This window comes from Callorhinus ursinus, unplaced genomic scaffold (genome assembly GCF_003265705.2).
Source record: "Callorhinus ursinus isolate GAN/ISIS: 27379988/994484 unplaced genomic scaffold, GSC_fseal_2.0 scaffold42, whole genome shotgun sequence".
In the NCBI taxonomy this organism is placed as follows: domain Eukaryota; kingdom Metazoa; phylum Chordata; class Mammalia; order Carnivora; family Otariidae; genus Callorhinus; species Callorhinus ursinus.
This window is the reverse complement of record NW_027397104.1, coordinates 2,595,452-2,620,037: the sequence shown is the minus strand read 5'-3', so window position 1 is coordinate 2,620,037 and position 24,586 is coordinate 2,595,452. Positions and strand designations below refer to the sequence as shown.

Here is a 24,586-nt window from a genome sequence, read left to right as displayed (position 1 = left end):
AAAGGGGAACCCTCCTACATCGTTGGTGGGAATGCAAGCTGGTGCAGCCACTCTGGAAAACAGTATGGAGGTTCCTCAAAAAGTTGAAAATAGAGCTACCCTACAACCCAGCAATTGCACTGCTGGGTATTTACCCCAAAGATACAAATGTAGTGATCCAAAGGGGCACCTGCACCCCAGTGTTTATAGCAGTAATGTCCACAACAGCCAAACTATGGCAAGAGCCCAGATGTCCACTGACAGATGAATGGATAAAGAAGATGTGGTGTATATATACATTGGAATATTACGCAGCCATCAAAAAATGAAACCTTGCCATTTGCAAAGATGTGGACAGAACTAGAGGGTATTATGCTAAGTGAAATAAGTCAATCAGAGAAAGACAATTATCATATGATCTCACTGATATGCGGAATTTAAGAAACAAGGCAGAGGATCACAGGGGAAAAGAGGAAAAAATGAAACAAGACGAAACCAGAGAGGGAGACAAACCATAAGAAACTCTTAATCTTAGGAAACAAACTGAGGATTGCTGGAGGGGAGTGGGGTAGGGGATGGGGTGGCTGGGTGATACACATTGGGGAAGGTATATGTTGTGGTGAATGCTGGGTGTTGTGTAAGACTGATGAATCACAGACCTGTACCCCTGAAACAAAGAATACATTATATATTAAAAAAAAAAAAATCTCAAGTAGAGTTCTCTTAGTCTCTTAGTCTCAGGGTCACGACTTCAAACTCCACCATGGGTGTAGAGATTACTTAAAAAAAAAAAAAAAACTAAACTAAAAATAAAATTTAGGGGCACCTGGGTGGCTCAGTCGTCAAGTGTCTGCCTTCAGCTGGGGTCATGATCCTGGGGTCCTGGTATCGAGCCCTGCATCAGGCTCCCTGCTCAGTGGGAAGCCTGCTTCTCCCTCTCCCACTCCCCCTGCTTGTGTTCCCTCTCTCGCTGTCTCTCTGTCAAATAAATAAAATCTTAAAAAAATTTTTTTAAATTAAGAAAAAAAAGGAATGATGCTGAAAAAGCAAAGAAAATTCAAAGAATAATTCCATTCAGTAGGATCTAAATTATTAATATGTAATCAATTGTGCTACCTGATTAATCTTCCAAGACTTGTGATACAAGGCAATTATCATCTCCCTTTTTAAAAATCAAGAAACCAAGGCATAGATAATTAAAAACAATTATATGAGGGGTGCCTGGGTGGCTCAGTTGGTTAAGCGTCTGCCTTGGGCTCGGGTCATGATCTCAGGGTCCTGGGATCCAGACCGGAGTCAGCCTCCCTGCTCAGCAGGGAGTCTGCTTCTCCCTCTGCCTGTAGCCCTCCACCACTTGTGCTCTTTCTCACTCTCAAATAAATAACATCTTTAAAAAAAAAAAAAACAACTATATGAATTTGGTATGTTGGCTATGCGATTCTATGCCACTAGTTTTAACCAATCAAATCTCAACACAAGCAGGTAACTAACTTAAAAGACTGCTCCTCAGGGTGCCTGGGTGGCTTAGTCAGTCAAGCGGCTGCCTTCGGTTCAGGTCATGATCCCAGGGTCCTGGGATCCAGCCCTTGTGTTGGGCTCCCTGCTCAGTGGGGAGCCTGCTTTTCCAGCTCCCACTCCCTCTGCTTATAGGTTCTCTCTCTCTTAAATTTTAAAAATCTTAAAAAAAAAAAAAAAAAGACTGCTCCTCATTGCTGGTGAAACCGCAACTAGAATCTTTCTGAATATTGTACAATGTTAGTAGGATGCTCCTAGGATTCCAGTGTAACTTTAGTTCACCTCACAATAAAACTGACAATCTTATAGATGTCTGGCAGCAAAAACATGCTGGGATTATCAAAATGTTCCCATGATCAAGCAATCTAAACTACCTGTCAGTAACCAAACTCATGACCTCCCCACAAAACCACCCCTCCACCTTTCTTTTCCATGGTAGGGGCATGGGGTGGGTAAGTGAAAATATCACCCACCAGTGACTCAGAGCTAAACTGGGAAGCATCCTAGATTCCTTTCTTCTACTTTAATCCCAAATCTAATCAACAGGTTCAGTCAATTTAGTAATATTTGTCAAATTTCCCCTCTCTATTCTCATTCCAACCACCACAGCCTTGGTGGTTTCAGTCCCAGTATCTTTCACCTAGATAATTACATGTCTCTTAACTGCTCTCTCTGCCTGCCTCCAGTTTTGCCCCCTCCAAACCATCTTCCACACTATAGTCGACCATTCTTTAGAAAGCACAGTTATGACTATGCTGCTTCCCTTTATCTAAAACCCTTCAATGTCATCCTGTCATCTATTTAAAGGGCAAAGTCCAAGCTCCTTAGCACATCCTACAAAGCCTCCTATGGTCTAGCCCCTTCCTCTTCCCAGTTTAGTCAACTTCTTAGACTGTTTTCTCTGTGCATTTATTCACATTGCCCTTTTAAATGGTCTCTTCCCACTCTCATCAAACCTCATTTTACTTGCCTACTTCTTACCCAATGATTAAAGCATAAATGAGGTCTTTTCTGATCTCCCTGTATGTGGCTGGAAATCCCGTATGTGTTCATATCATAGCTTTTGCACATCTCTATCATTGCAGTTACATTCTGTAATAATTATCTATGAGGATGTCTATTTCCTCCACTAGAATATGATTTCCTTGTGGTAAAGGAATGTGTCTTATTCATCTTTGTCTTATTCATCTTTTTTATCCCCAGTTTTTTTTAAATTTTATTTATTTATTTGAGAGAGAGAGAGTGTGTGTGTGTGAGAGAGAGAACATGAGCAGGGCCGAGGGGTAGAGGGAGAAGCAGACTCCCCGCTGAGCAGGGAGCCCAAAGCAGCACTCGATCCCAGGACCCTGGGATCACGACCTGAGCCGAAGGCAGTCACTTAACCAACTAAGCCATTTAACCAACTGAGCCACCCAGGTACCCTTATCTCCAGTTTCTAAAACAGTGTCTGGAAAAAAGTAACATTCAATAATTATTTAATGAATAAATGAATAAATATCCCTACACTATTTTTAAAACTATACAAAAGCATTTGATACCATTTACAGTCATAGGTGGTAGAAACTTTTGTATCAGGATAATTTGATTGCTCAGGAAAACTCAGAGTTGGTGCCCTGACTCACTGCTCCTTTGGCAATAAAATGAAACAAGATTGTATTACTCAAATGAATTGCTATGGACATAGCTATGGTCACAGTTCCAACAAGAACCTTTGATCCAATGACTCAAGAAATCAATTTTGAGGGCCTTTTATGAACTAGGCCCTGTTCTAGACATAAGAGGATACAGCAGTGAAGAAAACAGATAAGGTCACTGCCCTGAAGGTCTATTATTCTAGTGGGAGGAGATGATATCAAACAAGATAATTTTATATAGTGATAAGTATGATGAAAAATAAAGCAGGGTGAAGGGTTTATTTCACATTGGATGATTAGAGAAGACCTCATTCAAAGGGATATTTTAGGTGAAATGTGAAATAATACAAAGGAATCACTCATGTAAAGATTAGCAGGAAGAGCATTCCAGGTGACTACATTGGCCTTAAGGTGGAAATGAGCATGGCATGATCAATCAAGCATTTAAGAAAAGACCAGTTTGGCTCTAGCACAGTTGGTGAGAGGGAAAGGAGTATGAGATGACGACAGAAAGGTAGGGCCAGATTATGAGGGTCTACTGGATCAAGTAATGGTGTCTGGATTTTAATGAATTAATCAATTAATTATTTTTAAAAAGATTTTATCTATTTGAGAGAGAGAGAGAGAGCATGCGTGTGCACATTGGGGGAGGAAGAGGGACAAGCCGACTCTGCACCGAATGTAGAGCCCTACATGGGGCTGGATCTCACAACTCTGAGATCATGACCTAAGCCACAATCAAGAATCTGATGCTTAGGAGCTAGGGGTGCCTGAGTGGGCTCAGTTGATTAAGTGTAGGAGTCTTGGTTTGGGCTCAGGTCATGATCTCAGGGTCATGAGATCGAGCCCCACATCGGCCCTTAAGCTCAGTGCAGAGTCTCCTTGAGATTCTCTCTCTTTCCCTCCCTATCTCCTGCTTTGCCCCTCTCCCCACTAGAGCATGTTGTCTCTCTCAAGTAAATACAATCTAAAAAAAGAAAAAAAAAGAAAAAGTCTGACGCTTAACCAACTGAGCCACCCAGGCATCCCTACTTATTTTTAGGAGAAGGAGGCAGGGGAGGGGCAGAGGGAAAGGGAGAAAGAGAATCTTAAGCAGGCTCCACGCCCAGCATGAGCCAAATGCCCAGCTCAGTCTCACGACCCTGACTGAGATCACAAACTGAACTGAAATCAAGAGTCAGATGCTTAACCAACTGAGCCACCGAGGCACCCCTGGATTTTAATTTGAAATGAAACAGGAAGTCACTGGAAGATTTTAAGTGAGGAAAGGACAAGATCTTTAAAGATCACTCTGCGAGTTCTGTGGGAAATGGATTGTAGGGGATGGGCAAAAATGGAAGGAGGGAGATCATTTAGGAATCTGCTTGTAGTTCAACAGGCAAAAAATGATAGTGACTTGGGAAAGATGTTTGCTTTTGTAAGAATTGGAATAATGTAAAGAAAATGTTACATTCAGTATCTGACACAGAAGCACACAACAAAATGATATAAGATAATATAAAACATATATTGGTCTCTGCCCCTAGTTCCTGGCACAGAACTCCTAAAACCCTGGTAAATTCCTAAGTGATAAGAGTACTAGGAGTGGGCAACCCTGTCAGGACCCCTCTCACTCTTGAGAGCTTTTTCTGTATCTTCACTTAGTAAACTTCTATCATTTTACTCAAAACAAAACAAAACAAAAAACCACACACACAAAAAAGACCAAACAAGTACTAGGAGCATCTTTTGTTCTCATGAGGCAACTCTGGGTGGGCGTTGGTCACCAGAAAGATCAAGCCATAAGCAGAAGCTTGAACTTTTCAGCCCTACCCCCCATTTTCCAGAGAGGGAAGAGAAGATGTAAATGGACTGAACTGATCACACCTATGTGACAAAGTTTCCATAAATATACCAAAAGTATGGAGTTCAGAGAACTTCCAGGCTGGTGAACACATTCACACCAGCAGAGTGACACACCTCAACTCCATGGGCACAGAAGCTCCTATCCTTGACACTGTCCCAGACCTTGTCCTATGTGTCTCTTCATCTGGCTGTTCAACTACATCCTTTATCGTAACCTTTAATAAACTGGTTAACTTAAGTATTTCCTTCACTTCTGTGAGCCACTCTAGCAAATTAATTGAATCCAAGGAGGGAGTCACAGGAACCTCTGATTTGTAGCCAAATCTGACAGAAGTTGTGAATAACCTGGGGACCTACTACTTAGAGTTGGCATCTGAAGTGGAGTGGGAGCAGTTTCATCAGACTGAGCCCTTAACCTGTGGGATCTGACACTATCTCCAGGCAGGGAGAGTTAGACTGAGTTAAATTATAGGACCCACAGCTGGTGTCATAGACAATTGCCTGGTGGGGAAAAAGTCCCCACACATTCGACCGAAGTGTCAGAAGTCTTCTATATGAGTGGTAAAGGAGACACACAGAAGGAAAAGAAATGAGGTTTTCCCTACACAGGAAGACATATGGGTGGAAAATTGAGTTTTCCCAATACAAATGGTACCTATTATTAGTTTATGCCTATGGAAGAGTCTTCTTGTTTAACAGGATGTGAACATCAAAATCCTTGAGACAATAACTAGGGAAGTATACAATGACCACAATACTCAAAGTATGAGTAAAACTCTATTACTCATTTAACAAAATTCGTTGAGGATTTACTCTGCACAAATTACAAACAGATTTGCTAAGGCAGTACAAGAAAGTGGATTAATTGATCAATTAATCTGTAAGGGACTGAGAAGAGTTCAACTCCTTACATTACAAACAATGAAATGGCAGCCCAAAGAAACTGCTATTCCTCCTAAACTGGAAGATGAGGATCATGCCCTAGTTTGCCCCACAGACATTGCATTAGGACATATAACAGCTAAAGATTTAAATAAATAACATAAACCAAAAGCTTTTAATGAAATAATATGTGGTCAGTACATTGATATACTATGCTAAGAAAAATGTAATATTTATATAAAGCCTGATATAGTGCTTTGCACAAGGTAAATGCTCAATAAATGGCAGCTATCAGCTCCAGCTGTACAGTCCTTGGAAAGCTGAACGTGTGATGTTTACCTGACATCAATAACCAACTGCCTGAAGAAATGAACAGACATTTCTCCAAAGAAGACATATAGATGGCCAACAGACACATGAAAAGATGCCTAACATCACTAATTATCAGGGAAATGCAATCAAAACCACAAAAAGATATCACCTTACATCTGTTAGAATGGTTAAAATAAAAAACACAAGAAACAACAAGTGTTGGTGAAGATGTAGAGAAAAAAGGATCTTCATGCACTGTTAGGAATGCAAACTGGTACATATGAATATGAATACAAAAACACTAATTTGAAAATAGGGGCACCTGGGTAGCACAGTCCGTTAAGCAACGGACTCCTGATTTCTGCTCAGGTCATGATCTCAGGGTCGTGAGACTGAGCCCCACACTGGGCTCGTTGCTTAAGATTCTCTCTCTCCGGAGGCCTGGGTGGCTCAGTCGGTTACGCATCTGCCTTCAGCTCAGGTCATGATCCCAGGGTCCTGGGATCAAGCCCCGAATTGGACTCCTTGCTCAGCGGGGAGCCTGCTTCTCCCTCTGCCTGCTGCTCCCCCCTGCACGCCACGTGTGTGTGCGCTCTGACAAAAAAAAAAAACAATCTTTGAGGAAAAAAAAAAATTCTCTTTCTCCCTCCCCCACTGCCCCTCCCCTTCTCCTTTTTGCACATGCACTCTCTCTAGAAAAAAAAAGTATAAATGCATCCTTATTTTTATGGCATTATTTATTGCAGCATTATTTACAACAGCCAAGCAGCCCAAGTATTTTTTTTTTGAAGATTTTATTTATTTATTTATTTATTTGAGAGAGAGTGACACAGCGAGAGAGGGAACACAAGCAGGGAGAGTGGGAGAGGGAGAAGCAGCTTCCCACGGAGCAGGGAGCCTGATGCGGGGCTCGTTCCCAGGACCCTGGAATCATGACCTGAGCCAAAGGCAGACACGTAACGACTGAGCCATCCAGGCGCCCCCCAAGTATTCTTTAATAGATGAACAGGTAAAGAAGATGGAATACATATACAATGGAATATTATGGAGCCATAAAAAAAATGCAATCTTGCCATTTTGCAACAAAATGGATGGATCTAGAGGATAAAATGCTAAGTGAAGTAAGTCAGAGAAAGACAAATACTGTATCACTTCACCCCATGTGGAATTTAAGAAACAAAACAAATGATTTAAGAAAAAAAGAGACAAACCAAAAAACAGACTCTTAACTACAGAGAATAAACTGATGGTTACCAGAGGGGAGGTGGGTGGAGGGAATGGGTGAACTGGTGAAGGGGGTTAAGAGTACACTTATGATGATCACTGAGTAATGTAGAGAATTACTGAATCAGTGTATTGTACACCTGCAACTAGTAACACTGTATGTTAACTATACTGGAATTTAAAAAAATAACCAATTGCTTGACTAAGTTGATAGTAGAGTCACAGGAATTCTAATATAATTCAACACTTTGATTTTCCAGTTGAAAAAAGTGAGGTCTAAAAGGGCTAAATGACTTGCAAAGTCAGCCACAGTGAGTAGAGACAGAGCCAAAGCCAAACCCTGAATCCCCAGTCTGGTTTCCATTACATGTCACAGATCTGCCGTTTAGCTATATGGTTGTGGTCAAACTTTTATAAGAGGATAATAATAACATAGCTGCTATACCTGACTTTTTCAATCCTCTTATTAATCATCATTGAGCTATGAATTTCACAGGAGAATCATCAACAATCCAGATTGGCAATATATAGTCTTATGAGTTGACAAAACAACAGTCTTGGTAATGCAATTGACAGCTGATGAATGGACAACTACCAGAGCAGCTGTTATATGCACCTGAAGCAGAGTGACTACAAGGAGAATACAAAGGAGAAAATGCTTTAAAACCGTTTTCCACAGCACTCTTAAAATGTGGCAACAGCTGTGGGTCACTAAGAAACTGAGATTCTCCTGGCGTTCAGCAACAACAGAATGGTTTTAAGCAGACTCATTAAGGAGTTTAATAAAAGCATTGGGAGAATAAGATTAAAAGCCACAATACCAGAAGAGTTCTAGCAAGCACTACAAAAAAATTTTTCCTTTCACCAACAGTGGAAAGGCCAACCGTGGACTTTCAGGTCCTACCGAATATGAGATTAGGGTACCCTCCCTCTACTCCCATAAAAAACAACAACAACAAAACCCTCTGAACGGGAGGGAAAACAGGGCAGTGCATAGAGGGGAACCCAATCCATTTGTGGTGAATTAAACTCAACTCAACAAATATTTCCTGAAAACTCTACTGTGTGTAAGACACTGGGAATAAAAGATGGTCGCTCTGCCTCAAAAAACCTCTAAATTATATGGGAGGAACGAGGAGAATGAGGCTCACGGAAGTACACAAATAACCCAAAGCCGGATAGAAGTGCTCTAAGGTTCCACTCAGGGCCATGGGTTCAAAGGCAAGAAAATTTCGAGACTCAGAAAGGCTTCATGGGAGAAGTAGCGCTCGAGATAATCACTGAAGAAAAAGCAGAGATAAGGGGATGAAGGGTAGGAGAGTAGGTGAGCGTTCGAACAACCAGGAAAGGCCAAATCCCGGTTTCCTTACAACCGCCGCCTCCTCTCGCGCTCTATAGGCGTCCAGCGTGCCCTCTCCCGCGGGGCAGAGGCCTACCCTTCTCCTCCCCGATTCTCCCCACCATTTCTCACCTCAGTAGCTTCCAAGTTCCCCCTCGGTCAACCCTGTCTGAGGACAGAAGACAATGCCGACAGGAGAGAGCCCCAAAGTTGGCGGGCGTGCTGTCAACTCACCAGTTTTTGAGGCGCCGGCCAGGCCGCATCCCCATGGTAACGCCACCAAGCGCGGGTTCGAACGCCCGCGCCGGCGCCCGGGCGCCGACAGCCCCGCCTCATCCACCAATGGGCGCCGGGGGAGCTCGTTGTCGTTAGAGGCCTTCTTCTCGAGAAGACCAATCAGGGAAGCAGTGGGCGTAACTCTCAAGCTGCGTCTTTCAACCAATCATACCGCATGAGTGAAGATCTCGCGACGTTCTAAGTGAAAGTACGGCATCTTTGAGGCGGGTGGAGGGGCCTTCTACCCTATCCTATTGGTCGCTCTAAGCGCAACCGAACCTTCCGGATTGGTCGTCGTACTCCCCCCCGCCCCGCTTCTGTTCAAGGCCTGCCTTTGCCGCCCTGGGCTTGGGTGAGTAGTCTTAGGGGGTTCTGGGTGAAGTTCTCCACGGAGAAACTGATCGTTGGAGGGATGGGAATCTGCAGTTGAATAATCTTCCGTCGCTGCGGAAGGGTGGACCGTCAAGTCTACCGTCAAGGGTGGACACACCAGACTCTCAGTGAGGCGTGGGCAGGCCAGGCCCCGGCTGCTCTCAGGACCTCAGTTTTCCTCTATCCTCAGGGAGAGGGGAGGGTTCTATGGCTCTGAGCATTGCTGGCCCGCTTGCTGGTGGTGATGGGGTGGGACATCGGAATTCTGAGTTCCGGGTTTAGGGACCGGCGGCAGGAGTGCCCTTGGCCTCAGTTTCACTTTGTTGTTACCCTTTATACCCTGTCTGCTTTCCAGAAGAGATTTTGTATGTTCTAATGGCTTCATCTGTTGAATAGATAATATCTTGACAATCAGCAGTAGTAAAAAAAGAAAATCACCAGAGTCCCACCATCTAAACCAGAACTTCCTTTTCCTTTGTTCTGGCCTGGTTTTGGGCCCTATGTATTTGTTACTGTATCTCTGAAAAAAAAAAAAAAGAAAGAAAATAAACAGTGCAATCAAATAGCCAAATGTAAAACGCTAATACAGAGTCGAGGTTAAGAGCAATGATGTTGGGAGTCAGGCAGACCTGCTTTCCTTTTTCCTCTTCTGAAAAATTGCGGTGAAGACTCAGAGGGTTGTTGTGAAGATTAAGTGGAATAATGAAAGTAAAGCACTTGGCACAATGCCTGGCAAGCAGTAACCCCTCAAAAAATGGTACCTATTACCTTCATAATAGAAACAAACAAATATACTAGCTAACAAGGCCAGTAGACTTACTGCAAGTACCCAATTTAGCTCAAAACTTGTCAGAGAAATAAGGAAACCATTTTTCGCAAAAGAGTGAAATTTCTTCCTAGTACTTATTGAAAGGAATTTATGTTGTGGTACTTTATGCATAAGGAATATAAATGGTGTGGTGAACAGTGTGTTCACCAGCAGTTTTGCTGGAATTATGAAAAGCCATTTCTTGATTCAGCTATCAGAAGAAGCTAAGAGCTTGCCATTGAAACATAACACAGAAGCTTCCTGATGACCTTTTATGATAACAGGGGTGAAAGTGACTCATATATATTCAGTACTTCTTTATGTCAGATCCTATATATGTGTTTTTTAAACTCTACAACAATCATGTAAAGTAGAAGTTACCCTCTTTACAGATGAGGCTTAGAGAAGTATTTTGCTTAAAGTAATACAACTGTTGAATTAGGGAGCTGGGTCTTTTTCACTGCAAAGCTAGCCATGGTTTTCCATGTTGTTTCTGTCTGTAGGAGGATAAAATGCTTTGAATACCAGAATACCAGATGCACAGGCAGACGTACCCAAGTAGAGGGAAGTGGCTTGCAGAGGTATCTATGGTGGGAGCAAAATCTTTCTCTAGTAGGAAATTTTCATCTTTGGAAATGAAGAGTTGGAATGAGATGATCACTGAGCACAATTCCATCTGTTCATTTACCTTGTGGGTAGTCAACAGCACTTCAGATTCATCTTTTCCCAAACAAATCATTAGCTTACTTTCTACTTCCTACTCCACCAACTTCTCTAGTCACCCAAACCAAACAACCTCTCCCTCCCTCTCTCTCTCTCTTCTCCCCTTTCCCCCACCCCTCTTCCTTGGACAATGAAACATTAAATACTGTTGGTTTTCTTTTTGAGATATCTCTCAAATTCATCCCTTCCTCTCCTTTCTCGGGGTCTCTGCCTTAATTTAACTGTATATCATTTGTCATCTGGACTGTTGTTGGCAAAAAGCTTGTGACTGGTTGATCTTCCTGCCTCCAATCTTCCAATCCATTCTCTACCTTCCTTGCTGCCAGAATTCGTTTTTGTAAAATGTCAATCTGACCATATTGGCAGCCCTGCCTAAAACCAGTCAAAGGCTCCTCCTCATTGCCTACAAACTGTTTATCAGTGGAATGTCATTTTGTGCTTGAGGGTCTTTACCCACACTCCTCCCTTTGCCTGGAATGCCCGTTGCCTCCACCTTTATTCTGCCTGGTGAATTCCTAGCCGTCCTTCAGAATCCTTATGGGGTGTCCCTTTGACCTAAAGATAATCACTCTCTCTTCGTTGCTTCCTTTCCATCTTATACATACCCCTATGGTGCACAAAATAAACTGGGAACTTGTCTAAGTACCTTTCACTTTCATGAGGCTGTGAACACTTAGAAAGCTGCGGCTTTATAATATTCAGCTTCATATCCACTCTTCAGTCCTGTCACACTGCTTGTCAAATGGGACACACTCAACAGATGTTAGATGAGTAAGTAAATCCCTTCAGGCTCTAATATTAGAATTCCCCATGTTTGCTTTCTAGAATTGTACAGCAGATGGCACTAATAGGCCACTTAACAGATCCTCTTTACTAGGAATGATTTTTGTTCCAACCTTGTCTGACTTTGGCCTCATCCTAGAAGCCAATATTCATGCCATTACAGGTGAAATCTCCCGTTTCTGCCCTCAGCCAAATAGCAAAGATAGCAAGATGACTCAGCAGGTTGGTTTCTATGAGAAAAGAGAGTGGCAGATGTCCAGGAAAAGGTGCAATTGAGGGAACATTTTCTTGGTCTCAATTTATTCACAGTAGTTGGAAGCTTTTTCCTTTTCTTTCCTTTTCCTTTTTCTCTTTTTGTTGTTGTTTTTACAAGAAAGAGCTTTATTCACAGATGGGCACCTCATTTCTGTTCAATCCTTTGAAAGGGAAGAGGGGAGTTGGAGAATCAGAAAAGACCATTATGATGGGGGAAGAAAGGGAAAACTGAGCAGTCGGAGTTGCTTGTGGGCAGGCAGAGTTGGCCTTCCTCCTTACAGTGGAGTGGCCTGGGCAACTTTCCTGGATACCAGCACCCTAAGTTAGTTGCTTGTGTGCTTGTCCAAGGCTAGCATTAAAGGTATTCCCAACACTTGGTTGTTGGGAACCCCCAGGCTACCTGATGAAGTTTTGAACATGTGATTTTAGGTTCCTGCTTCTCAGAGAAAAAGCAGAGGACGCATAGAAACTCTTATCAGATAGGCCAAGTTTCGGGGCCTCAGGCTACACTTTACCTCCCCAGGGTCAACTCTGGGCACCAGGACCTTCATCTACACACCCTCCCTCCTCCACCCCAACTAAAACCTGTCCTGTGGAAAGGATTCCAGCCAGGTACCTTAAAAATCCTCCATGCGAATATAGATCAAAGACTGGGAATTTGGGAACTGGAAATAATTGTATAAATTATTTGCATGTCCTCTCTCAGGACCATCTGTGCTCTAAGCTCTGCTCTTTCACATTAAGCAGAGCTGTGGAAGGGGGTAAAAATACACACTTCGGAGTTAGGCTTACTTGGATTCAAATCTTGCCATTCACAGACCAGCTATGCTCTTGGGCTAGTATTTTAACCTTTTTGAATCTTAGTTTCCTTATCTAAAACTGGAGACAATCCTGCTTATGATGAAGATTTGTCTTGAACATTAAAAAATACACATGTAAAGAACCTTGCACAGTGTAGCTGGCACAGTGTCAAGGCTTAATTGATAACATAGTGGCATGGAAGAGTTTCTGCTAAAGGGATTTTAGATTATAAGGAACACGCTGAGAGGATTTGGGGAGCTCTTTCTGTATCTAAAGGTATATTTGTGAGGGCTTTTGGGGGTTGAGCTATGCTTGCAATTGCACACTGATTAATTTGATGAAAACATTGGAACACAACACATCAGTACAGCCATTTATCTGTGAATTATTTTTTGGCACCTAGGTCCTGAACCTCCTAAGCTGTAAGGGAAATGTATATATAGAGAAAGGCAAGAGCACTTTTCCTTAGCTTCTGGAACCTTCTGATGACATTGAGGAGTTTTTTGTTCAGGTTTTTTTTAACCACCTAAGGCACTTTGCCACTTTTCTGAAGTGTGAATTGCCTGCTGTCAGCCTAGAGTTCTCATCTCTGCAATCCTGGCTGCAAGCACATTTGCATATTGGATGCTGTGTTCTTTAACCCCCTGAGGTTTGAATCCACTTGGAGTCGTGTGTGTGTGTGTGTGTGTGTGTGTGTGTGTGTGTGTGTGTGTGTGTTTCTCTATAAGCTGGCCTCTTTCAAACCCCAGGACAGTTTCACTCCATGGTCTCCAGAAAAACAGAAAACCTACAACAATAGCTCCATTGACTTTTATGTAAATGGCACTCTTCAGGAAAACACTGGGCTATTTCCCAAAATCCCAGAACATACCCTGAGCATTTGTTTGAGTGGGATGTGGGGAGAGTGTTCTGTTGAGTCAATGAACATCTGTTGAGAGCTGCTGTGCTGGGTTCCAAGGAGACAGAGTGCACAATCTGGATCTTCCCTGCCAAAGGTACAGCCTGAGACTTACCAGACTAGGTATTGTGCTTGTGGTGGCTTTGTACTGTGTCTACTTGGCTAAGCTGGAACTGTGTTTCCCAGGATTCCCTTCCTATATGGTTCCAAGTTAGGGTCGACCTCAAGAAAATTGTGTGCACGATTTGGGAAGCTGAAGTGAAGTAGCAGCCAGCACACTGTAAAAGAGAGCAGGATACCAAGCATGTGGCAGTGTGTACCTTTGAATGCTGATCTGCTGGTTCACCTTATTGGTGCCGGCTAAAGCACCCAGGCCTGCAGCTCCCCAAATCCTGCTGAATCTCCTCCTTCAGATACTCTGGGTGCTGGGCCAGATGAACATTTAGCTCTATGGCAAAGGGCTCCAGCTCCTCGAAGTTACCCACGTTAATGAGCTTGGAGATGGTGAAAGGAAGTCACAGGTTTCAGTTTGTCCTCAGGAGTTCTACTTGTCCTCATAGGATCCGGTTTGTCTTCACAAGTTCCAGTTTTCCTTGCTCTCCTCCACTTCGCATCCAGCTTCCCTTCCCAACTGTTGGCCTGGCTGACCTATAGAGACTGCAGCCTCAACACCAGATGCAGAGGTGACAGAGTTGCATGGATTTCTCCATCGACTTCCATAATTGCACAAGATCTAATCCCTACACTAAATCCTTAATTTTCTGAGTGTTCTTCTCCGATCAAACCCTACAGAAGTTTATTCAAGCCGTGTTGAAGGCCCAGAAGATGAGATGATTGGAAGCCAGAGGCTTCGCAGAAGAGGTGACACTGAGCTGTTTCTGAAAGCATGAGTAGAAGTAATGTGTATGGGAAAGGAGAGAAATTCTAGAGAACAGCTGGCTTAAGCCAAGCAACTGAAAAGGGTAGATTGGAGTTTTGCCTTTCTAGAACAACTGTCCTCTCCATGGGTCCATAGCATAGGGAGAAAGTGGACATCTGATCCTCTGTTCACCAGTTCTGTGGTGACAGGGTGCTTCTTTCTGGTTTCCAGAATGGGGAAAGTTCTTGGCATAAATAGGAAGACCAGGGAAATAGAATATAATGTTTTAAAAAGCCTGCTACTGGGGCATCTGGGTTGCTCAGTCGTCTAAGCATTTGCCTTCCGCTCAGGTCATGATCTTGGGATCCTGGGATGGAGCCGCATATGCAGCTCCTGCTCAATGGGGAGTCTTCTTCTCCCTCTGCCCCTCCCCTCCCCGCTCATGCTCTCTCTCTCTCAAATAAATAAATAAGAAATAAGATCTAAAAAAAAAAAAAAGGAAAGAAACATTTAGAAAGATCAGTGTTGGGTGCATTTGGTTTTTTGGTAAACTATCTGTTGGCAGTCCTGAAGAATGAGATTCATTTTGGGTCTGATTTTTGTGCCTTTGACAGATGCAGGCTCATCTTTTTTTTTTTTTTTAACATTCTATTTATTCATTTATTCAATATTTTAATTAATTTATTTGACAGAGAGAGACACAGCAAAAGAAGGAACACAAGCAGGCTTCCTGCCGAGCAGGGAGCCCAATGCGGGGCTCGATCCCAGGACCCTGGGATCATGACCTGAGCCGAAGGCAGACACTTAACGACTGAGCCACCCAGGCGCCCCTAAAATTTTATTTATTTGAGTGAGAGAGAAAGAGCGAGCGTGCACAAGTGGGGGGAGGGTCAGAGAGAGAGGGAGAAGCAGACTCCCTGCTGAGCAGGGAGCCCGATGGCAGGGCTCCATCCTAGGACCCAGGACCATGACCTGAGCCGACTGAGCCGCCCAGGCGTCCCCAGGCTCATCTTGATGGGTAACAGCATGGGGGCCATAGAGAACATTACCTCCAGCTCCAGCCATCCTCTCTGCATCAGCTGTGCTATCTGTGCACCAGAGCCTTCTTTGGCCCTGGAATCTTGCAGATGAGGCCCTACTGACTTAGATCTTTTCCTGCCTGGGCCACTGTCCTAGGCCTTTGCTGCATTTGAGACACCTGATTTTCTCTCAGTTCTGCCATCCTACCTCAGGGCCTTTGCCCATGCTGTCCCCTCCGCCTGGAACATACTTTCTCCCTCCTTCCCATTGCCAACTTACCTTTTACTCATCCTTACTTCTCTGCTCAAACATCTCTTTTTCCAGGAAGTCTTCCTTGATCCCTCAGACAAGGTCAGGTTACCTATCACACATTTTTCCTTTGTAGCACATACCTTATCGGCAATTATTTTTTAAATTGCTTAATTATTTGATTAAATTCTGCCTCTTCCAGGGCATCTGGGTGGTGCAGCTGGTTAAGTGTCCGACTCTTGGTTTGGGCTTAGGTCATGATCTCAGGGTTGTGGGATCAAGCCCCAGGACAGGCTCTGAGCCCAGCATGGAATCTGCTTGAGATTCTTTCTCTCCTTCCTCCCCCCCAACCAAATCTTTAAAAAAAAATCTGCCTCTCCCATTAAAATATAAACTGCATGAGAGCAAAGGCCTAGCACAGTACTTATTACATAGTCAGTACTCAATAAATATTTGTTGACCAAAGCAATGACACATTTTCTTTAGTGAGGCCTTACATAAGAGATCTTCCATATTTTTTGTTACCTTGATGACACGACCCCCTTCAGATGATGAATTGTTTTTTCACTGCTGCAGATACTCCTACTCTTCTCCCTTTCTGTCTTTTGTTGTTGTGGACATTCTTTTCTGAAATAGAAAAGTAACTGAGGGGCACCGGGTGGCTCAACCGGTTAAGCGTCTGCCTTCGGCTCAGGTCATGATCTCAGGGTCCTGGGATTGAGCCCTGCGTCGGGCTCCCTGCTCACAGGGAGTTTGCTTCTCCTTCTCCTCCCTGCTTGTGCTCTCTCAAAAAAAAAAAAAATCTTAAAAGAAAATAAAAGTAACTGAAATGGAAAAGACTAAAAAATTTTAGTCTTTACTGAATTGGTGATTATAAAATTAATAAATGTTCTCTGTGAACTTCCAAACAATGCAGAAATATAGGGACTAGAAAATGAAAGTCTCGCCATAATCTCGTCCTCCAGAAAACACTATTAATGATGTGTATCCTTCCAGACATTTTCCTATGCATATTGAAACCAACCGAGTGCTCATTACATGCCAGGCAAGCCCTTTACAAAAGTTAAGTCATGTGATCTCACAGCAACCCTTTGAGGTAGAACTGTTACTATCCTGTTTCACAGCAGAGGAAACTGAGGCTTAGGAGCTAAGCACACAGTGAATAAGTGGCAAAGTCAGAACTTGACCCCAGGCTACAGAGTCATACTCTTGACCCACTATGCCAGTGTGCTTCTCATTGGGTGGGAAAGAGACTTTCTACTGTGTGTGCCTTTTTGTACTTTGGATTTTGCACCATGTGAATGTATAACATTCTAAAACATGGATAAAAGACAAAATATCAATAACAAAAATGTTTTTAGGACACCAAGCTACCTTTCCTAAGTGACCCCTCAGGCCATCAGAAACCCCATCGTTGGAGTCTCTGCCCCGCAGACTCAGGCTGGAGGCTGAGGGAAATGGGACCACGGGTTTGATGATGATATTCCTCATCTCTCCCATTCCCAGCATCTCTTCAGGTTCAGGGGGTTTGCCTCCGAGGACCTCCAGTCTCTTAACACACTCACACCAGCCCTGTGTCTTAGCAGGGAGACCTTGGAGGAGTTGGGATAGAGCTGCACAGACAGGGTAGGGGCCAGGGTCCTACCATCATTCACAAATTAGTCTCTGATTCCTCATTTCCCCCCACTGGTCCTTGGAATGCTGCCTTTTTCTGTAGTTGATGAGGTCACTATTAGCTGATCTGTGCTACTCCCCAGCACCAGATGCTGCCCCCAGGATGGATCCTCCTGTTTTGTGTAACTTCCCAATGTCTCCCATCTTCTTAAGTCCTCAAATAGACCATGGCCCTGAGAGCATGTGGCTTGATCATCTTCCGAAGATGCCTCATTCCCACGGTGGACAAACCTGCAATTGAGTTTCTACTGCTGCAGGCATCAGACGGCATTCATCACTGGACTCCTCCCAAAGGTGCAAGGCAGAGGGGCTGGCTCTCGAGAAAGTGCCAAGCGTTGCTTAGAAAGCTACCCTATCAGGCACCCCATAAAGCTTACGTCCCATTGACTGTGCAGCAGGACGGGGTGGGGTGGGCAGGAGCCCTTGATCCTTCCTGACATACATGGTCTGCATGCCAGGCCGGAGCTGGAAATAGAACTCTGTGGTTGAATCCCAGGGCAGAAGGGGGTCTGTGTGTGTGTGTGTGTGTGTGTGTGTGTGTGTGTGTGTGTGTGTCAGTCATTTACTGGAGCACCAGCCTCTGTGGTAAATGGAGAAAAGGCACTGAGCTGGGAATTGGGGACCTTGGGGTCTAGTCATTACTGGGTTACAGGTCAGGAGCCCTGTGTGAGCAGCCCCCAGACAGAATGGAGCAGAGACTTTAAAGGGGAGTGCCGTGGGAGAGGGGTGAGGAAGGATCCAGGGTTGGAGGAAAATAAGGAAAGCGGAACAGGAAGTAAACTTTGCACATTTGCATTTCACTAAGGAGAAATAAGGTGAAAGGGACAGAAGTGTCACAAATACTATGAATAGGAATGTTCACACTTGTCTCCTGATTGCCAAAGTCATTGCATAGTACCTCTCGCTGAAAGATTTCAAAGGACCTCTCCAAATTTTGTCCTGCTTGGGCCTGGGGAGAGGTTGTCCTGTTAACGCTGGTGGGTAGATGGAGCGTAGATGCCGTTGGGAAGGGCACGTTCAGAGATGCCCCACACTTCTGAGTGCGGATGGGGCATGAGGATCAGCGCACCTCTCTCACCACCAGCACCCCTCTCTCCCCGCCCCCCCATGCAGTACCTACCTGGCTTTGTGTACACGGCTACATGAGGTGCTGTACAGAGAAAATTCTCCAGAAGCCATGAGCTAGGTTGGGTTTTTAAGTCCTGACTCTGTGGGAGCTGTGCAGCAACCTCTCTGACTCCGGGCACTGCTGTGAGAACCCCTGGGAAGGTGGAGAGCTAGCATATAGCCCTGTGTCGGAACCAAGAAGGGAACAGCTAACAATTCCTACTCCCCAGGAGCTCCTGATCCAGGAGGCCCCCAGCAACTCTCTGGAGCCATGTGCTGACAGGGGCTGCCAGACCCCTCCCTGTCCTTCTGGGCCCCTCCAGGCAGGCTGAGAATTTGCAGGGAAGGCCTGGAGGCAAAACTGAGGCCTGCTCCCACTCTGCAGAGCTTCAGGCTCTCCTACAACAGTTTCTTGGCAGCTGTCTCCTTGGGTTTGGGTCTTGCCAACAAATTTTCTTAGAACGGGCTCTCAGCTTGTCCTTAGTCTAAGTTCCCATCAGGAATTTCCCTGTGAAACTGGAATCTGGCCTTGCTCAGTTAGAAAGATGAAAACAATGTGGAAAAGCCTTGATAGCTACTTGGAAACAGCAGGGCTTTGGAGCCTGTTGGCCCTGGGACTTCAGGGACCAACTAAGACAGTGTTAAGTCCTCACTGTAGATTGTAGGCAAAGCGCTCCCTCCTCAGCTGCTCCTGTCTGCCAAGAAGGGACTGCCCCTCCTTCAGAAGATCAATTTAAGGTCTCCAAGGGAAAGGGTTCCCTGAGAACATGGGATGAGGAGGGCTCCAAAGGATAAGAAAGCAGAGGTCTGAGGGAGGCCATCTCTCTCACCACTGAAGAGCCGTCTTCTAGACCAGACTTGCCAAACACATGGTCTGTTTAACTCTCTGCAGAGAAGATGGGGTCGGGGGGAGGAATTGCCCAGACGCTCCCAGCTCTGCTCCCCATTCCTAGGCATAGTTAGGATATTGCCAATCTCTAGGCCCCCTTGAGCCTAACAACATCTAGAAAAGCCACCAAAGACCCCCATCTTTAAATCATCAGACCTGAAAATTCCACCTTTGCTGAAGATGCTCTCTTGCTCCCTTTCCTTTTTTTTTCCCTAACCAGGCCATGTGGAACCAGGAGAAGATGACTTGGAAACGGCCTTGCGGGAGACTCAGGAGGAAGCCGGCATAGCAGCCGGCCAGCTGACCATCATTGAGGGATTCAGAATGGAGCTCAATTATGTGGCCAGGAAGAAGCCTAAAACAGTCATCTACTGGCTGGCCGAGGTGAAGGACTACAACGTGGAGATCCGCCTCTCCCAAGAGCACCAGGCCTACCGCTGGCTGGGGCTGGACGAGGCCTGCCAGTTGGCTCAGTTCAAGGAGATGCAGGCCGCGCTCCAAGAAGGACACCAGTTTCTCCGCTCCTCAGCGTCCTGAGCTGACCAGAGCGGAGTCATTTACCTCAGTGGGATCCTTGAGGGCCTTCTGAGATGAACAGTGTCAGCCTCGGGGAAGGTTGTGTGGGTCTTTGGCTCATCGTAGCAAAGAGCAGATCGGTTAGTAAAATCAGCTGAGGACTCTCAGAGAGCAAACAAACGTCTCAGCTGGGTGAAAAGGAAGGCAAAGGAGGAGTTAAGAAAAAAGTCTAGGTGCAGTAAGTGCGTCCTTGTATTTTATAAATAAACTTCAGGCAGCTTATCTGTCCATCTAACCTGTTGTCTTTATTTCTTGGGGACTCTTGCCCTCGGTGGGGAGAAAGCTAAAGTGAATTGGAGCTCTGACCTTAGCCAGAGGGAATCTTGTGTCCACGCATTATGCCCCAGAGAAGCTGAGGGAGGAGAGTCGGAGAGAAGAGAGCAGACACTGCCAGGGTGGTTCTCCTGCCTCAGGAACTGCAAACACTCTGACCCCAGCCCGCCAGTGTACCTGAGACTGTGACCTGTAGGCGGACAGGATATACAAGCCAGTGGGGCCAGAGCGCAGGAATTGGGTGTGTTCTACTCACTGATGCACCCTCTCCCTGGCACCAGGCACAAATGTCGTGGGTTCTCAGTTGATACTTCCTAAAATGGAGACCCAAGGAATTTGTGACATATCCCAGGTCACAAGAGGGAGACAAGGGACAGACAACTCTGGACCACCAGGCCTGTGACACATGGACCCCATGAGTCACCATGAACCTGGTCAGCATGGCTTGAGGTCACTGGCAAGAGGCATGCCCAGGCCTGGGGGACTCTGCTAGGCTATCCAGCAGCCCCGTCACTCCACCTGTGCCCTCCTTGCCTGCAGCTGCCTTCTGCACCCTTAGCAAGCTCTCATCGACATTTCTCTCTTCCTACCTACTCCCTTTCTCTCCAATTCAACTGTAAGACCCAGAGGCGCGGGAGTTGGGTCTCAGCCCTGTTCTCCCTTGCTACTAGGGCTCAAGGAATGCGGGGCAGGTGTTAGATCCTCCAGCCCTTCCAGAAGCTGTTAGCAGATGGATTCATGTGGATTTTATTAGAGGGTTGTTGCCCAGTGAAGTGCAGAAGGTTGGATGTGAAGGGGCATTGGCAAAGGTCAACTTGGATTACCAAGGTCGAGAACAGCCACCCCTGAAGGAAAGAGAGAGAAGTCACCCAAGTCTTTAGCAGGCTTCCAGATGTTTTCAGTCACGGGTTCTCCGTGCAGACAGGGCAAAAATACTAGTGAACAGGATCTTGGAGCACCGCCAAGGACCTGAATGGTTTTGTTCCTCACCCCTCTGAGCAGTGCTCTCTGAAGGAGGCCTGCTGCAGGAAGTTTTTGGAGCTTAATGTTCTCTTTCCAGGCCAGCAGGGACCACATCCCACTGATTTAATAAATGCCGGCTGGGCAGTGGTGCCAAACCACAGACTAGCTGCCTCCTAACAAGGGCTGGCCAGCCCCGTGCTCTCAGCATGGGAGGCTGTTGAAGCTCAAAATGCTAAAACCTTATACGTCAGCGTTGGAAGGGACCTGGAAAATGACCTAATTTTGCTGCTCATTTTTATAGCTGGGGAAGTTGAGGCTTAAGAAGGTAGACGGTGGGGCAGTTCGGTGGCTCAGTCTTTTAAGCGTCTGCCTTCGGCTCAGGTCATGATGCCAGGGTCTTGGTTTGGAGCCCCTCATCGGGCTCCCTGCTCAGCGGGGAGCCTGCTTCCTCCCCTCCCCCGCACTGTGCTCTCTGACTCTAGCTCTCTCTGTCAAATAAATAAATAAAATCTTAAAAAAAAAAAGGTAGATGGCCCTGGCAGTTGCCTATATGTGGGGGGCTTTGAGGATGAACTTCCCAAGGAAAGACTCTGCTTTAGAATACTACGTACGGCTTTTTGAGTCATTTCTCTGGGCCTTACAGAGTTTTCCATTAAAACACAGGTACTTGGGGTGCCTGGGTGGCTCAGTCGTTAAGCATCTGCCTTCGGCTCAGGTCATGATCCCAGGGTCCTGGGATCGAGCCCCGCATCGGGCTCCCTGCTCGGCGGGAAGCCTGCTTCTCCCTCTCCCACTCCCCCTGCTTGTGTCTCTCTCTCGCTGTGTCTCTCTCTGACAAATAAGTAAAATCTTTAAAAAATTAAACAAAAACAAAACACAGGTACTTTGGCGTGGGGACCCCCATAAATTGTATCATCTACTCTCTGCAGGAAGAATTCATGGCAGGGTGGGACCAGGGCATGTTACGGGAGGTGGATGAGGTGGGAGAGAGTGAACCTGAGATGGACGTGACAGGTGAGTAGCCTTTGTCATCATCACCACTTTGCTTCTGGCCAGCTCGTCCAGAAATGTGGGACTGAGACCGCAATTTCCCCTTTAATCCGGGGCCCTCCAAGCTCCAGAGCATGTCCTCCCGGAAGCCTTCCCCAATAACTACCCATCCTATAAATACTGTCCTGTTTCCCCACCTACACCTAAAGAGGCTCCTCTTGAAACTCCACCTGTTTCCCCCAGTGCCGCCTTTACCAGACTTATCCCGACCAGGGTGGGCTCTGGAAAGCTAAAATGCCCTCCTGACCCTCGGACACAATACCTTACATGCCCACAGTATGCACTTCTTTGCTGAATTGAAGACCCAAAGGAATGAAGTTATAATGGTAGCTTCGATGGTAGAGTTTCAATTGGAATACTTGTGCAGGTATGAGACCTGCACAAGTGGGGCCCCCATGTTTGGGGAGCAGAGGCTTACATCTCCATTGGTCCAGATTGTTGGCCCAACCTGTCCCTTCTTTTCTAGAGGAGGGCTGTGCCGGCCCCGCTGCTGCCCCCTAGAGGCTGTGCTATAGGTGCGCAGCGAAATCAGCTGTGCCTTTCTCCACCCCTACCCCCTTCCCTTCCCCTCCCTTCCCTCCCCTCTCCTCCCCTCCCCTCCCCTCCCCTCCCCTTCCTTTCCCCTCTCAATCCACCTCCTGCTCAGGATTGTGTAATAGGAAGGCCTCAACTGGACTCCCTGAGGAGGGAAAAGGGGGCTAGGGAGGAAAAAACAGCCTAAAGATACAGAGTACAGAGGCACAATCTCTTCCTGTTCTTCAGACCGGAGACTCCCGGGGACAGGACCCCCTCTTCTGTCTTTTCCCATTCCTCACCCAAGCCCAACCCCGGCTTCAGGTCATGAATTCTCCTATCCCCTAGTGGGTGAAGGAGTCAAAAGGTACAAATTTCCAATTATAAAATTAATGTCATGGGGATGTAACACACATCATGGTGACTATTGTTAATAAAACTATTGTATATTTGAAAGTAGCTAGGAGAGTAGATCTTGAATGTTCTCATTGCAAGAAAAATATTTTTTTGGTAGCTATGTATGGTGACAGATATTAACTGGGCTTACTATGGTGATCACTTTGCAATACGTAGAAATATCCCATCATTACATTGTATACCTGAAACTAATATAATGTTATATCAATTATATTTTAATATAAAAAAGAGGTCAGCTTCTGTTTTCCTGTATAATCCATTAAAATGGTAAAGTGCATTAAAAAAAAAAAAGGATTCTCTCTTCCCCTCAAGCTGCTGGAAAGATCCTTGGTCATGATGAAGTAGATGACTAGCCTTCAGATAAAAACCAGTTGTTCCTTGGGAGCTGGGGTGTGTGCCAGAGAAGGGAGGGTGTCAGCAGAAGTCCCACTGAGTTGGACAATAGCGGGAAAGGAAATCACCCAGTTGCCACTGTGGTTTTCTTCAAGGCTGGGTCCAGGCAGGCCTCGCCTTGCAGGGATGGGCTGTGCAACTGTTTCCAGAACAGAAGGTAGTATTTCTTCAAATGCTTTTCAAAATATACTCATAAGTATGTGTGTGTGAGTAAAACAGAAACAGAGGTATGAGAAGTGTTCAGATATTAGAGGCCTTGAACATCAGAGCTTGGATATTTTCCTAAGTGATTTGATTGAATTTCAGAAAGATTTCCTTAGCTGCTGTGTGGATTAGATTGAAGAGTCCAAGAGTTGAAAAAGTTAGAAGACCGTTGCAGTGGTCCAGGCTAGAACTGATAAAGGGATGGAGAGGTCACCATTAGCCTTGGACCTGAGGAGAGGAGAAGCAACCAGAAACCAGCAGAAGACTTGCTCTGGAGCCAACCAGGGTGAGAGACACTTTACCCGAATCTTGGGGAACAGGGCAAAGACCCTCAGAAAACTCACATCTTGGGCTTAGAGGGCTTGGCTAGGGTTCAGCTGATTCATATGGTATTAGAAGGGAGACCAAGGCAGACTCTCAGGGTATACAGGGTCACAGAATGGGGACATTAGGCCCCAGTCCCAGATTTCCTGCAGTGGCCACTCTGATCCTCTCCATTACCTCTGGAGGAGTTCCCCATTCCCACAAATCAGTCCCCACCAACCAGCCCAGGGGTACAGGGGAGACAAATGAGAAATCCTGGCCATACAAGGGTGCTGGAAATTCCCTTGGAGTAGGGAGAGTCCCCTCACCCAGATGTACAGAGAGAGAGAAGTTTAGAATGCACAAGAGGATGGGGCACTGGACAAGTCTGGAAGGGGCCAGACTAGGGAAAGGTAACTTCCAGCCCAGTTCCCTCACCTCCCCCTATCT

General features: G+C 45.6%; 2 protein-coding genes across 4 annotated transcripts in view; one reads left to right on the top strand and one right to left on the bottom strand.

The window, feature by feature from the left end:
* Nucleotides 1-8,997, bottom strand: part of KIF24 (kinesin family member 24) — an 83,135-nt gene extending 74,138 nt beyond the window's left edge. For both annotated transcript variants that reach the window (XM_073881449.1, XM_073881452.1), the window contains exon 1: nt 8,863-8,997. The gene's annotated coding sequence lies outside the window, so the exon portion shown is untranslated. The remainder of the gene's footprint in view (nt 1-8,862) is intronic.
* A 224-nt stretch (nt 8,998-9,221) lies between these two features.
* On the top strand, nt 9,222-20,255 carry NUDT2 (nudix hydrolase 2). 2 transcript variants are annotated; one of them, XM_025852921.2, is made up of 3 exons: nt 9,222-9,358; nt 17,602-17,742; nt 19,665-20,255. In XM_025852921.2, the coding sequence occupies exons 2-3, from the start codon at nt 17,616-17,618 to the stop codon at nt 19,979-19,981; spliced, it is 444 nt and encodes a 147-aa protein (XP_025708706.1). In that variant the 5' UTR covers nt 9,222-9,358; nt 17,602-17,615; the 3' UTR covers nt 19,982-20,255. The 2 variants fall into 2 exon arrangements, with proteins under 2 accessions (XP_025708706.1, XP_073737549.1); XM_073881448.1 differs by lacking the exon at nt 9,222-9,358 and adding an exon at nt 14,408-14,507.
* The last annotated feature ends 4,331 nt before the right edge of the window (nt 20,256-24,586 follow it).

Bases quoted from the DNA above. Each gene is read 5' to 3' on its own strand.
- NUDT2 (XM_025852921.2), top strand. From the start codon at position 17,616: ATGGCCCTGAGAGCATGTGGCTTGATCATCTTCCGAAGATGCCTCATT. The intron at 17,743-19,664 runs GTGCAAGGCAGA...TTCCCTAACCAG, and splicing joins TCACTGGACTCCTCCCAAAG to GCCATGTGGAACCAGGAGAA.